This window comes from Phalacrocorax carbo, chromosome 1, assembly GCF_963921805.1.
Source record: "Phalacrocorax carbo chromosome 1, bPhaCar2.1, whole genome shotgun sequence".
In the NCBI taxonomy this organism is placed as follows: Eukaryota; Metazoa; Chordata; class Aves; order Suliformes; family Phalacrocoracidae; genus Phalacrocorax; species Phalacrocorax carbo.
In genome coordinates, this window is record NC_087513.1 from 55,791,823 (window position 1) to 55,805,884 (window position 14,062).

Consider the following 14,062-nt stretch of genomic DNA (forward strand, 5'->3'; position numbering starts at 1 on the left):
CATCTGGATAAATCTCTGGGTCCTCCAGGGCCTTTATGCAAGAGAGCCACCAGCATCCCCACTGCAACACATGCACACAGGACAAAGAGCTGGGATGGGCAGGGCTGATGGGAAAGTCACTTTTAATGGTTTATTGCCAATGTTACAAAGGTTGACACACGGTCAGACAGGCGGGAACCACACTGGAGTTGTAAAAACACGAACAAGTCTAGGGTTTAGTTTATTTCCAAAAAAAAAAGAGAGGAGAAAAAAAAGAATCAAACAAAGTTTGCCTTGGCCAAGCTGACTGCGTGTCCTGGGGATTCCTGGGGCCTGAGCTGGTGTTGCCGCAGCCCCTGAGTGAGCCGGGCTTTGGGTTGGCAGTGAGATGGGCTGCAGGGTCCCGGGGAAGTCCTCACGCCAGCCTGGGCTGGGGCAGCGTGCAGTGGTCCTCCCGAACCCACAGGGCCCCAGCTGTCCCATGTGGTGCCAGCCTTGCCCCTCTCTTCTCCCCACTTACGGCAGACCCCTGCCCCCACTGCAACAGCAGCAGCAAGAGAAGTGGAAAACACCTTTCTCCATCGGTGCTGAGGAATGGCAGCGCTGGCAGCTCCCACCATGTGGGTGCCTGGGGAGCCAGCCATCGTCACCCACCCCGCTCAGGGGGCTGCTTGCCCTGCTTTGAAATAACCTCCTTAAGATGCTGATAATCTCTGGATCGTTGGTGCAGGCACTGTTTCTCTGGGGTCAGTTCAGGCCCGGATGCATGCCACCCCTGGCCCGCCGCCCTCTGCCCTGTCCCTCCCCGGGGCCACGGGAGCCCACCTGGCCAGGGTATGGCAGAGAAGACCAAGACCAAAGTTTGTGCTTTGTATACAATACCCTGCCTACACCGAGGGGTTGGGGAGGAGGTGGCCGCCCTCGCCTCATGGCAGAGGCTACTCAAACTCCTTATCCACCCCCGGCAAGCTACGGACATGCACACACACGCGCGCACACACACACACACGTAAGAAGGGGGGTCCCCAGGGGGCTGGGGGGACAAGGGGAGGAGGAGAAGGTGGCCATCTCCCCAAAACCATGTCAGCACCAAGCCAAGAAAAGTGTGTTACTGGTCCAGTGGCAGTGGGGAGCACAGAGGTGCCAAGTGCACCCCTGCCCCATGCCCAGGCACAGCCCCTGGGCACAACACCGAGCACCCCCAGTGCCCTGCCAGCAGCCATTTGCCCCTTAAAACTAAGTTCTTCTCTTTCTGTAAGCCACTCGCCTCCCTGTGGCAATGCTGACCTGAGATCTTTTGATGGAGGGCTGTGGCTCAGGTGGGTGCTGTGAGCTGCCAGCGATGGGGATGGGTCTCAGCCACCCAGTCCTTGCACAGTGATACGCCGCCCCACACCACCCTGTTTCCCCCCCAGCCCCATGGCATGCCCCACTGCTGCCATGCTGTGGGCAGCGGGGCCAAGTGGGGTGCCTGTCTTGCCAGAAAGGGGTTCAGGAGGACAAGCTGAGCCCTGCCAGCCTCCCCCCAGCCCCCTCCTGCTCTCAGCACCTTCTTCAGCCCCGGGCAGCAGGGGGGTTGGGGGTTAGGACTGGTTCTCCTGCTCCCCAATGGCCTCAGGGGCAAGGAAGGGGACATGGGGCTCAGCACTGCCCCCGGAGCTGGGGGGCAGCAGGGGAGGGCTCTGCTTCCCCCGTCCCCCTCGACAGACACTTACAAACACACACAGAGAAAGGAAACCGTAACCTTATAAAAGACACTGAATGCAAACGCCTGCGTGTTTGGGGGCAGCCCCAGCCCCATCGCCAACTCAGCTCCCCCTGTGCCCCCCACGAGTAGCTGGGCAGGCTTGCTCCATGGGGCTGAGCAGTTGGCAGCCCCCCTGGGCGCCTAGGAGCCGATGATCTGGCCAGACCATGTCTCGTGCTTTGTGTGGGGTGCCAGGTTGGTGAGGACCACCTCCACTGCCTGGAACTTCTGGTTCTTGGGAGGGATGGGACAGATCTTGTACGTCACTTCATCCCCCTCCACTGGGACGTACTCCCCCTCAATGCTGTAGGAGAGGAGAGAAGAGGTGGTGGGGCTGGGGCCTAGAGCCAGAGCCCCGCTCCAGACCACCCAGCACCATGGAAGGCACCCAACCCACCAGCTGCACCTTGAGAAAGAAAACCCACCAAAGATGAGAGGTAGAGGACAGGCAGAGCCCCACCCCCACCCCATGGAGACATCCCCACCCCAACCCACGCGTCTCCAGCCCCATGCTGATGGCACAGCTCTCCCAGGGTGTCCCAGCACAGCATGATCCCTGGACTTACTCAGACACGTGGACAAAAATGTCCTCTGTGCCGTTCTCAGGGGTGATAAACCCATGGCCCTGGGAGCGAGAGAACTGCTTGCAGACGCCCTTGAAGATGGGGCCGGCAGAGGCACGAGCTGTCCTGCAGAAGGAAAGGGATGGCAATGTCTCACTGGCAGCACTCGCCTGGAGGGCAGCACAGGGAGACGTGTGCTATGAAAACATGGTGTTTCCTGGGAGAGTGCATGGCACCCTCCCACAGCACCACAGGTAGGTGGGTGCAGTGATGCCGGGCACTGCAATGGCAATGTGTACCAGGTGTAGAAGGTCCTGCAGGCTCTGCTGGTGACCATGGTCCCTTCTCGGGCTCAGCTGGACAGTCCCAAGCCTGCTCACCACGTGCCAGGTACTTACGCTGAGTAGGTCCTGGTCCTTTTGGTGGGGAGGGGGCTGGGCAGGTCCCGCAGCAGGAGGTTGCCCCGCTCCCAGATGCGGCTGCCTTCCCGCTGGAAGGGGAAGGTGGGCCACACCGGTGACTTGGGGGAATGCAGGGGTGGCACCGCCGGTGGGGCGCTGGGGTCCGACGACATGGTGGGGTCGGTGGGCTCCTCCGTTTTGTGGATGGGTGCGTGGGCAGCAGGAGAAAGGGTGCCCAGGTGTGTGGGTCTGCTGCCTGTCACCTGGGGAGCAAAGGGGAGGTGGTTACAGGCCCCCTGGGGGACTTTTGGAGAGGGCAGTTTGCTGTCAGGAATTGTCTCCCCTGCTTCTGGCCCCATATCTGTGGGGGGAGGCAGCATGCTGCCGACCTTCAGTACTGGGCACCAACCCCCAGCACTGGGAATCGCCCTGGGAGCCTGTCCCGGCTTGAAGCAACCTGGGATGTTCCAGCAAATCAATCCTGAGGAAATAAAAAAGCCTTGTTTGTGGCTTCATCTTTCATTTTCCAGGAAAATCCCACATTTAGAGATGAATTCACTAAAAAGCACACCCTGGGAGAAGGAACTGCTGAGTGCGGGCTGCCATGGGCAGGGACTACTTGGAGAAGGATGCCCATGCAGTGCCAGCACGCCCAGACCCCCAGCCCTGGCCTCTGAGTTCTCCTCCCAGCCTGAGATTTCTGCTAAAAGGATGAAGAAAAAAGGCTGAGACAACAGGTAGGTCAAGGTCAGGGGTCTGAGGTCTCCCCACCACTGGAGGTTGCCCCAGCACTATGGGATTTAGGACCCAAACGCAGCCCCAGCCAGTGCCTCGCTGCTCGCCCAGGCACAGCCCTACAGGGAAGGGACACCAGGAGGCTATTGCGGGTCTGCCGGCAGCACATGCATCCCTGGGGCACCTCAGACGAGCCATGATGCAAGCACAGCCTCCTGCCACTGTGGTCATCAGGCTCCAGTTTTTGACTGGCATCACAGGGTTTACAAGGAGTTGAAGTCCCAAGGGGCAGAAACCCCACAACCTTTGGGTGCCGGAGGATATGCAAGATGCCAGGTTGCCTGCTGAAGAGCAGGAGCCAGAACAAGCGTGGGCACAGCTGTCCTCGCCAGACCACCCTGAGCATGAAACTGGGGGGTTGTGCATTTTTAAGCTTCCCAGTGAGATGCTCTGGTGCATGATCAGCACTGCAGCTGCTTGCTCAGAAAGCCTTTGGTCTGCTGATTTCTCTTCCCATCAGTTGCTGCATCTGATGCTGGTTGCTGCTCCAGGGTGCTGTCTTGAGGTGCTCCATGCCAGCAGCTGCTTGGGGGCAGCGTTCTTTGGGGGTGCTGGGTGGGGGCTCACAATCTCCATCACCCCTCAGGCTCGGGGGTTTCCCCAACTCCTAGAGCTGAGGAGCCTGACATCCCACGGGTTACCATCCCCTTCCCTGCCACCCCCTCCAGCTCTTCTGGCCCCACTGCGGCATGCAGTATCTTTTGGGACGACACCTGCACACACCGGGAAACCCGGAGAATATTTCATTCAGTTTCTGACTCATCTGTAGCCCCTTGAGATGCGGAAGCCCTGGGAGGATGTGCTAAAGGGGGTCACCTCCACTCTGAAATTAGCAGGCACCAAGGACATGGGAAAGGGTTTCTAGAGCAGCTGAAGTTTTGGGGAGAGACCAGGCAACTCCTGTTCCTGTTCCACCTCCACTTGCTTTCCCTGCCGGGGGTCTGCCTGTCACCAGGTCCCAACTGCTGCCAGTCCAGCTTTGATGCCCACCCATGCCTCAGCTAGTGTCCTAACAGCTGCCCCCTCTCAGGCCCCAGGTCCAGGCAGCAGAGGCCACACTAGAGTCCCACCCCAAGGCAGAAGCCACCATGTTCCTCCTGTCCTCTGAGACAACTTCCATCCACAGCTGCAAACCCCTCCAAAATGTCTTCCCCCTCGCTGGCTTCCCATCGCCCCCACACCCAACCCTTCATGCATTTCAGCATCTCCTCTCTGCCATGAAGCAAGCGGAGCACACGTGCCTGCTCCACCCTGCGTCAGGGCTGCTCAGCTCTGAGCCCACTGGGCTCAGCATCTCCTGCCCCCATTCCCAGGCTCAGGCTTACCACCTCCTTCCTCCATGCCCAAGGATCTCGGAGAGGCTCAAGGAGCACCCAAGAGAGACGCTCAAAAGCTGAGGCAGCCACCAAGCTGCTTCTCTGTTCCCATCTGTGTCCCCTGTCCGACTGCCCTGCCTGCGCTGGCGAGCTGCCTGGCCACTTTTGGGCAGCAAAAAGTGATGCAGTCCCCAGGCATTGCTGCAGGACCCAGTGCCTTCCCAGGAGGTGTCAGGGCTGGACAAGCAGGATGATCTGGGGGAGCGGCCCTTGGTTCTCTGCCACGTCATGGAGCTGCCACGATGAAAATGGCTTCACCATGGCACGCCTCCTCTGTGTGCACTTTCGCTGATGAGGCCTTTCGGTTCCCCCACCAGATTAGGGACAATGGAGGGTATTTAACCTGAATAACGATGCTTGGAGCAAACTGTTAGTATGCTGAGGGGATTGGTTGGCGCCAGGAGAAAGAGCTTCCTCTGGTGGGTCCACAAGGGGCTGGAAAAATGGAAGTTTCCCAGAGGTAAAAGAATAAGAGGTGAAGGGGAAGGGGTGTGAAAGAGGGGCAGCCTTGCAGGGACAAAATGATGTGGGCAACCGAGAGTGGGTTTGCCCCAGGTTCACCTGTAGCACACTGGGCATCGCTGGGGGAGAGGAGGCAGACAGCCTGCTCCTGGGGCCCAAGGGCAGCAGCCCTCCTGGGGCTGCCATTTGCCCCCATGAGCTGAGCTTGCCCTACATGGGAGAACAAGCTGGCCACGATTGCCCACAAGCACTTTGGGGGCCTCCAGCTGGCACATGGGGATGTGGGAGAGAGCCCTGGCATGGGGCAGCAGCTCACCTGGATGAGCATGGGGACAGGGCACAGTGAGACTGTGGGATCCCTGTGTTCAGCGGTATGCAGTCCCCCACCCGGGACACATCCCTGAGCAGTCTGCTCTAACTGACGTATTGCACCTAACTCCTGCTTGGAGCGGGGGCTGGAGCAGAGACCCCCATCCTGTGGCCATGCCAAGGCTGGATCCCACAGCCAGCAGTGCTCTGCATGTGTCCAGCACCTGGCTTGAGCACCCCAAATTTGTGGGTCAGCCTTGGGGCCTGGCAGCTGAATGCCTGGCTTTGCTTGTGCTGGTGAATCTGAGGCTCAGCGGGAGCCTTGGCACCATGGGCAGCTCCAGGGCTGCATCCTGCCTCCCACCTCATTTAAATCCCCACAGCAAACAAAGGAACTGAGGAAATTAAACTCATGGAAAAAGCGGGCTGAGAGGGTAGACATGAGCATGTCCTCGCCTGTGTCTCCTCCCCTCCCCAGCCCAGCCAGAGAGCAGGGAAAGCCTCTCCTGTCCTCCTTCCCTCCCTGTGCTCCACCCCACCATCCTCTTCCCAGCCCTCTCTCCACACTGCAGCCCCAGCAGGTGACAAGGAGTGGACGCCTGGGGCATGGGATGCATTTCCACCCCTCCTCCACCGCCAGCCGTCATGCCAGGGCCAAGAGCATCTCTCTCCACCCCGGGGTCTCTCCCAGCCTGGCAGACACCACCCATGACACCATGTCCACCCCATGCACGTATATGGTGCAGGGACAAAATCCGGGTCACTTGAGGAGGTGAGCTGAGGCTGCAGCAGCCCGGCTGTGCCGTGGGGCATGGGAATCCTTTCCAGTGTAACCCCCTCATCGCCACCACTGCTGGACCTCCACCTCACTCCTCCCTGTCTCCCTTGATGGCTTTGCTCCGAGGGTCCCCTGGGGTGACAGTCCTCCAAGCCAGGGACACATGTAAGTGCCACTGAGCCCAGCACTCTCTGGAAGGATGCTCTTTGTAAACCCCCCCACACACACTGTCCGTCTCCCCCCCCCCCAAAGAAACCACCTCAGAGTGAAAACCCAGAGCCCTCTGGTGACAGGCTTTCCTTTGGCAGTGGCAGCCAGCTTTGCTTTTATATTTTTCGGAGGGCAGGCTTCCGAGGTGAGCTGACAGTCGGGAGCGCTCACAGGCGAATGCGGGAAACCCAGGCCAATTAAGGCAGACAGGCAGTAGACACATCAGCTTTTATCTCCAGATCCAAGTACCCCATTCATCACCAGCGACTGAAAGGTCTGTGGTTTATCAAATAAAATCACTGTCTCTCTCCCTCTCTTTAAAGCCAAGCACATTGACTTGGGTGCTGGCTGTGACCTTGTTTAACTAAACAGCCTTTCAAGGTCCCCCAGAAGGGGGGAAGGAGCCTTTTGAAGAGGCACCAGCCTCTGTCTGCCACTCCCCATTCATTAGCGGCAGCGAAGAAAAACCCCTCACACGTCCCTCGGCCAGGCGAGGGAATACATATTTAATTGGCTTAATCGCCCTCGGCGAGTCAGCCCTCCCGTGCGCGAGGCGCTTCTTTGTGCTCCTTCCCATCCGCTGGAACCCCCGGGCTGCCCAGGATGGATGGATGGACAGGCTGCCTGCCGCTCTGCCGGTGGCTGTCATGCTCCGGCTCTGGACGTGACCCTTCGGCTGGCCCACTGTTGCCTTTATGGGCCGTTTCCTTTCACGCTGCTGTGTCCCTTTGCAAATCCCTGGCTCGGATGCTGCCTGCCACCACGCTCAGGTCTCTGAGTGCTGCTGCTCCCCCCACTCCAACCGAGGAGCTGGAGGTTATTTTCCCTCTGCTGCCTTTTCCAGCGAGCTCCCGACGGGCTCTTCTCTGCTGCTCGCCATCACGTATTCTCCATCCTTCGCAACTGCCTGCAGCCCCAGTTTAGGAGTCAGGTTTACCTCCCTACTCTTCCCACAGCAGTAGCAAAAAGGTCTCTGTATCTCAAAAGACACCCATCTCCACAGCCAGCTGCCAGCAGCCATCTCTTCATCCCATGGAGCAGGGAAAGAGATGTTCTGGCCCACCGCCATCCTCGGGGAGGCTGATGCCCCCCCAGACCCAGCCTGTCTAGACACAGGCTGAAACAGAGAAGAACTACACCCCTCCAGACACAGGATCATATCCCCAGAGCTCAATGCAAAAACAAAGATTCCATTTTTCAGCTGCCTGGCACATTCGCGTGCCGAGGGATCCACCAACACCGCTGTGGCCAGCCAAGATCCCAAATCGGCATCTCCCTGGGAGCTGCTGTGAAGGGCAGGAACCAGCTGGGGAACTGGGATGGCTCCAGGCAGGGGTTACCACCGCAGGCAGAGCCACCACGGTGCTCACCGGGCTATGCTCCTCCATCCTCTCTTCCTTGGAGGAGTCTCACAGCCTCAGCGTCTGGCAGGTTTTTATAAATGCTGTCTCTGTCCGATGCTAATGAAAGCCTCTCAGCACCCGCCCCCCTACCCCTTTTTGGTTACCAGATCATGCTGTTAAGAGTTAAACACCAAACAAAACAATTTCCTTGCCTACCCTGCATGTTAGAAACCCCTTTACTGAGACAAATTACTATAGGAAAAATAAACTGAGCGGTTTTGGGGGAATACACACTGACGGCGTCCCCTCCCCAGCTAAGCCAATCACACTCACAACTCCAGGGATCTTTGCTGAGATAGTCTCGCCTACGATACAGCCTGCTTAGCGCTAAAATATGAATGTCACCTTTATGGATCGATTATAAAAAGCTCCCTTAGTCAGTGCTGGGCTGCCCAATTCTCGGGGAGGCCATGGGGAAGAGCAAGCAGGCTGCCAGATGCAAAGGGGAAGCAAAGAGAGAAGCCATCATGGAGACTTGATTTACCTTTTAAGCATATATGCATAATCATCACTCCCAAATACCAAGTTTGTGGGATTTGTTTGTTTTGTTGTGTTGGTTTTTTTTTTCTTTAATTAGAATAGTGTCTGTTCAAAATCTGCTGCAAATGCCCTCGTCTGTGTCCTTCTTTCCTCCTTTGTGGAACTAACTTGCCGTCTGCAGGAATGAATAGTGCAGCCAGTCCTGAAGAAATCCCTATTCAAGCCCCCATCATTATCAGCCTGCTTTAATAAGACAGATTTTTTATAAATCAGCTCCCTGCCCCCCCGGCAATCCAAGAGCTGGGTCCCAGCTCATCTCAGCCCTCCATGGCAAAGCCACAGCTATTTGCCCCCCTGCCAAAGCAGACATGCAACGCCGCCGCCACCACCCCCAGAGGAGTTATTGTTCCTGAGGCTGGTGGGGAATAACCAACCCGGAGGAGGGAAGTCATGCTTCACCCTCGCGCCTCTCCGCCGTCAAAAGGAAAAAGCAGGTTTGATAGAAAAGGGCCGTGCATGAAGTTTAACCTCCAGCTACAATAGCCCGGGCAAGCTGGATGGCCATTGTGCCTCCTCTTACCTCCTTAGCAGTGACGGGCTCCCTGGAGCTGCGCTCTGCAAAGCATCGGTGCTCGGCAGGGCCAAACGCTCCTCTGCTACCTTGCGAGGAGCAGCGGTCTCGCCTGCAGCCCGGCTCTGGGGGCTTTCTCCGGCTGCGTGCCTGCCTGCCTGCCAGCAGCCTGCTGATGGATCTGCGGTATCTGATGTGTGTATGATGTGCGCCTCGCACACACACACACACACACGCATCCGCACGCCTTCCCCTGACGTCAGGGCCAGGCCAGGGGGAGCGGGCAGGTGGGAGGGATCAGCCTGGTCATTTCTGAGCTAGGCTTAAAGGAGCAAGTCTGTATGGGGGGCTGGAGAGGATGAGGGTCAGCTCTGGAGGGCTGCATCGTTCTGATTACGGGCAGCCCCAAGGGCTGCAGGGACAACAGGATGGGGGGGTGGGAAGGCACCAGAGCGGGGGATGGGACCAGGAGGCCAGGTCTGGACCAGGATGGGTTCCCTGTGACAGGTCAAACATCTCCCCTGTCACCCTGAGTCCCACTGGTGCCGCTGCAGCTACTCTCCCCAGCTGCCCAAGCACCCGTGGTCACCCCTGGCACAGCAGGGAAGCAAGAGGGGCACATGCCACAAATCCACCCTACTGCACCACTCCCCTGCTCTGGGCTTGCAGCCGTCACAAACCCAGGTGCTTTCTAAGGGTCTAATTTCTAGCAGTGCACTATGTCAGCCCCCTGACCCCAAAAGATCTTTCCTTTCTGTTTTCCCCTGTGCCGCTGTGACCATGCTCAGGAGAGCCATTTCTGTGGGCAGCGGCAACATCATAAATCGGCCCAAGACTTCCTCTCTTGGGGGCACAGGGTGGTGCAATGAGGACAGGAATCAATAGTTTGCTGAGTCCTCTGGGGAATAGGGCAAGGAGTAATGGGGTTTAAATTGCAAGGAGCAAGATTGATGCTGGACATTAGGAAACGCTTTCTAACAGAACAGACAGTTAATTACTCAAGTAGATTGCCTGGGGAAGCACCGGAGTCTCTGTCACTGGAGGTTTTAATGAAAAGGCTGTGTAGGCATCCTTTGGGGGGAATTTAGGTGATATTAAGCTCATTTTGGAGCACAAGGGTGGACCACACCAGCACCTTACCACGCAGGTCCCTGTGATCCCAGAATAAAATTTGTAGGAACCCCAAACAACCGTGGTGCAGTGTCAGTGCTGCAGGCAGCAGTCACAGGCATCTTGTGACGCAGGGTGATTGTAGGTTGTTTTTGGTTTCTTAAACATGACTCTTGAGTCATTCTAAGTAGCTGAACATGATGGTGCCAAGTGGACCTGTTCCACCAACGACCCCCAGGGCTGCAGAGTGGTGTACAAGCTGTGTGGGAAGCGTGAGGCATGGCACAGAGTCAGGAGTCAGGGTCACAACTGTATCCATCCATCCATCCATCCATCCATCCATCCATCCATCCATCCATCCATCCATCCATCCAGGTAGTTGGGTGTTGATCTGTGGCTGTCCCAGGGGCTTTGGCAGAGGGACTGGATCACAGAGCAGTTGTGTTTCTCCTGTCAATGAACTATAGTGCAGAAAAAGGCTCCATAGACAGAAGAGACCAGCCCATGGCAAGATGACCAAGAAGCACTGAAACCCCAAGTGCCGGTGCATTCTGCCATTGCCCATCACACTCTGCTTCTGGCTTTTCAAGCAGTTTTCCAGGATGAAACAGGAGCCCCATTCACCCCCTACAGACACCACAAGGCCCATGTCCCCAGTCTACCCTTCAAAACCTTGAAAAGAAGGGGAGAGGAAACCCAGCCAGCTCTCAATCTCCACTCTGAATTTCTCCTGAGTTGGCCCATCCTCTCCTGGGGGACAGCTCTACACATGCAGACCAGTACAGTCCTGAGCTGGAAACAGCTGGAGGCCCGAAAAGTGCTGGGGACGTGTGGTATGGGCATGCCTTCTTCTTCCCCAGGCATTCGTTCAACATTTATACATTGAATGTTATAAAATGTCATAAATACCTGTACTTCCCTGCTTGATTTGTGGTACACCGGGGTTAGCCATGTGCCCAGCTGCACGTGTTAAACAATATTAACTGAACAGAGGAGACGAGCATCAGAACCTGACTCTCCCATGTGTCACTAAAGGCTCTTGATGGAAAAGGCACGAGGAACTCAAAGTATGTTTGACTGGAAGGTGGCTCTGGGCATGTGCTGCAGCAGAGGAGGCAGAGAGTCTAAAGCACGCAAAAATGATAAAACGGGAAGAGGGGAAGCTTCGATCAGAGAGTGGGTGCAGGGGTGCCAGAGATGCCTGCAGAGATGGAAGCAAAGGCAGGAGTGCGGAGGACTTTGTACGTGAGAAGATACATAACTCCTTTGGAGTCAATTAAAGCAGGGTCAAAACAGTCTAGATGCAAATTACCACTCACCTCCTCCAACATCTCCGAACTAGTTTTCCCCAACAGCCATGGGGATGTGGGATCAGAGGAGACCTTAAGCAAAATAATTTGGGGGTTCCTTTCATTTTCCTCCTAGTTCCTAAGTCTTCAGGTAACTTCAAAGAGTATTTTCCAATTTTTCTGTACAATCATGAGAATGAGAAATGTCTGAGGTTTTCTCTGAGTGACAGGAAGACCCTTGTGCAATCCCTGGATTCCAGCAGCTGAAGATTCAAAAAAACCCAGCAACCGAGAACCATGCTTCCAAATGTTGGAAAAGCCACGATGCTGGAGAGAGACTCTAGAGACTTTATGGTTATGTATGAAAAGGTGCGTACAGGTGCTGCAGATTTGTGGATATTCATTGTGTCAGTACTACTGGGACAAAAAGAGATCACTCAGCAAAATGAAGCTGTTGACACATCTCCAATATCAAGACACCTTAGCTGTAGTGTTAAATACAGTGTAACTCTGAGTGCTATCAATAGCTGAGTTGAGGCAAAACCCATGTTTTACAGGTCAAAGTTTGGCTTTCGTTTCTATTTTTATGTTGGAGACAGTGCTTATGAAACACAGAATTCCTCCAGGGAGAAAACCTAGGTGGCAACAGAGCAACATCCATCACGTGTATGAAGGCGCAGGCACAAACCACTTGGGATCGGGGTGGTTACCTGAAGAGGGTGAGACTGGAGATAATTTCCCACAGCCTGTGATGTTACTGGTGAACACTGAGAAATTGCCAGTCAGACTCATCTTTTGTAGTGTTTGTAGCCTGGCATCTAAGGCAACGAAGCTCATCTGACACTGCCATAGCCAGCTTTCTCTCCATGTGTTTCAGTTCAGTTTTCCCAGAGTAGCATCAAAGTACCTTCAAGTTTCACCAAAATACATAGCTGTGTAGAGAAAAGGAATCCTGTCATCCTTACCGATGAAAAGCCCTTGTTGGCTATTATGGAGCTGATACAAGGGAGAGAGATTCTACACATCCTCACCCTAGAAGAGCTTGCTTGGTGCCTACACTTTATGAGACACCAAAGACCCAACTGTAAGACACAAGCAAGCATGAAGCAAGGCCTCACAGCCCCACTGCTCACACAGCTGGTTTTTGTGGGCTGTGGATCAGACTGAAGGGAGATGCATCTGCTTCATATTGGGCATCCAACAGACCCCGATGGGACATGGCTATTGGAAGCAGGGAAAATGTTAACTCAAGGATGCGCTAGAAAAGGAAGTGTGATATGACTCTGTCCAAATCCACTTCTCTCCATCTCCCATGTTCTCCCCAGTATTCAGCCTATTATTCCCCTGAACCCCTGCCCTTACAGTTCTTATATCCAAAAGCATCTAGAATGATCTGCCCATATCAAGAATGTCTAACTTCTACCTCCTCGTGTGAGACCAAGGCTATTTCTTCCCCTGCCTTCAGAAGAGGGACAAGGGCAGGAACTATTCTCTCTTCTGAAAAAGTAGCTACAGATACCTGCAAAACCTGCACTCCAGATGAAGGTCAAGTCTCACACTGCCAGACCTGTGTGAGGCCAAGACAGAACAGCAAGGGATGTGGCACATGCGCCAGCAAAACTGTGCCATGCCGAGATTAGCACAGCCGTGACTGTAGTGCAGGAGAAAGGAGCCTTTGTAAGGCTCACTGAAGTAGGACAAGAAGAGCAAGAAATGCTGGGGATTTGGGTTGAGGTGTTCTGATGGAGTGGCGTCTGCTGCGTTGGCAGCAGAGCTCCTTGCTGAGACAGTAGATGCTACTCCAAGAAAAATGCTGCTCTTCTCAGGTGACAGGAGGAAACTTGTTCCTGGGCCTCCCACTTAATACAAACATACAAAACATATGCAGACCAGACATGTTTGTTTAAAAAAAACCCAACAACCCAACAGATCCTGGTGAAACAGGAGTAATTGCGAAGATCAGAAACTCCTTGGCCAAGACAGGTATCTTGTTAATGAGGGCTAGCCACAGTATTTGCAACCTCATTTTCCCCTTCCCGCTCCAAGACAGCTCAACATTTAATGACTTCTTATCTAAAACACTCATTAAAGTCCCACTATGTGCTACTGGGGGGTGTGGGATGACACACTTAGCCTTCGCATCAAAGCCATTATGCTGACAGTGCAGTTTTGACTGTCAGCCAGGGATGTTTGGTCTTCCTGGTGAATCTGCTTTTAAACATACTTCAAACAACCTCCTTTCATTTTTTCCCAACAAATTTCAGACATCAGCACACCCCCGTTTTCTGCCATCCCTCACACTGTTTACCTTGCTGCAGAAGTCACCAAGGCCTGCAAAATCACACCATGTGGATTTTTTTTTTTTTAAATTAACACCCAGAATGATTACAGCTCTGTGTGATGCCGATTTGTACCTGATGATAACCTTAAGAATTGGGCAGTCACCACTGTGAAGAATGCATTGCAGACACAAGGGGGTACAAACCCACCCAGTCTTGCTGCATAGGTAGGCAAATAGCTGAAGTGTTGACTCTGAGAGACGCAAACTTTTGATCTCTGATGCCCTATCAGGACTGAAGCTTATGAAAA

General features: G+C 54.9%; 1 protein-coding gene across 1 annotated transcript; it reads right to left on the reverse strand.

The window, feature by feature from the left end:
* Window positions 1–105: 105 nt before the first annotated feature.
* Window positions 106–9,344, reverse strand: CSDC2 (cold shock domain containing C2). The gene is made up of 4 exons (XM_064453432.1): window positions 9,084–9,344; window positions 2,688–2,953; window positions 2,293–2,415; window positions 106–2,030 (listed from the first exon to the last, which is right to left on the reverse strand). Exons 2-4 carry the CDS (start codon window positions 2,861–2,863, stop codon window positions 1,868–1,870), a joined length of 462 nt encoding a protein of 153 aa, XP_064309502.1. The 5' UTR covers window positions 2,864–2,953; window positions 9,084–9,344; the 3' UTR covers window positions 106–1,867.
* Window positions 9,345–14,062: the final 4,718 nt, after the last annotated feature.

Excerpts from the sequence above, each read along its gene's own strand:
- CSDC2 (XM_064453432.1), bottom strand. The coding sequence starts at position 2,863 with ATGTCGTCGGACCCCAGCGCCCCACCGGCGGTGCCACCCCTGCATTCC. Across the intron at positions 2,416-2,687 it reads AGGACCAGGACCTACTCAGC|GACAGCTCGTGCCTCTGCCG; the intron begins GTAAGTACCTGG and ends TTCCTTCTGCAG. Across the intron at positions 2,031-2,292 it reads ATTTTTGTCCACGTGTCTGA|CATTGAGGGGGAGTACGTCC; the intron begins GTAAGTCCAGGG and ends CCTCTCCTACAG.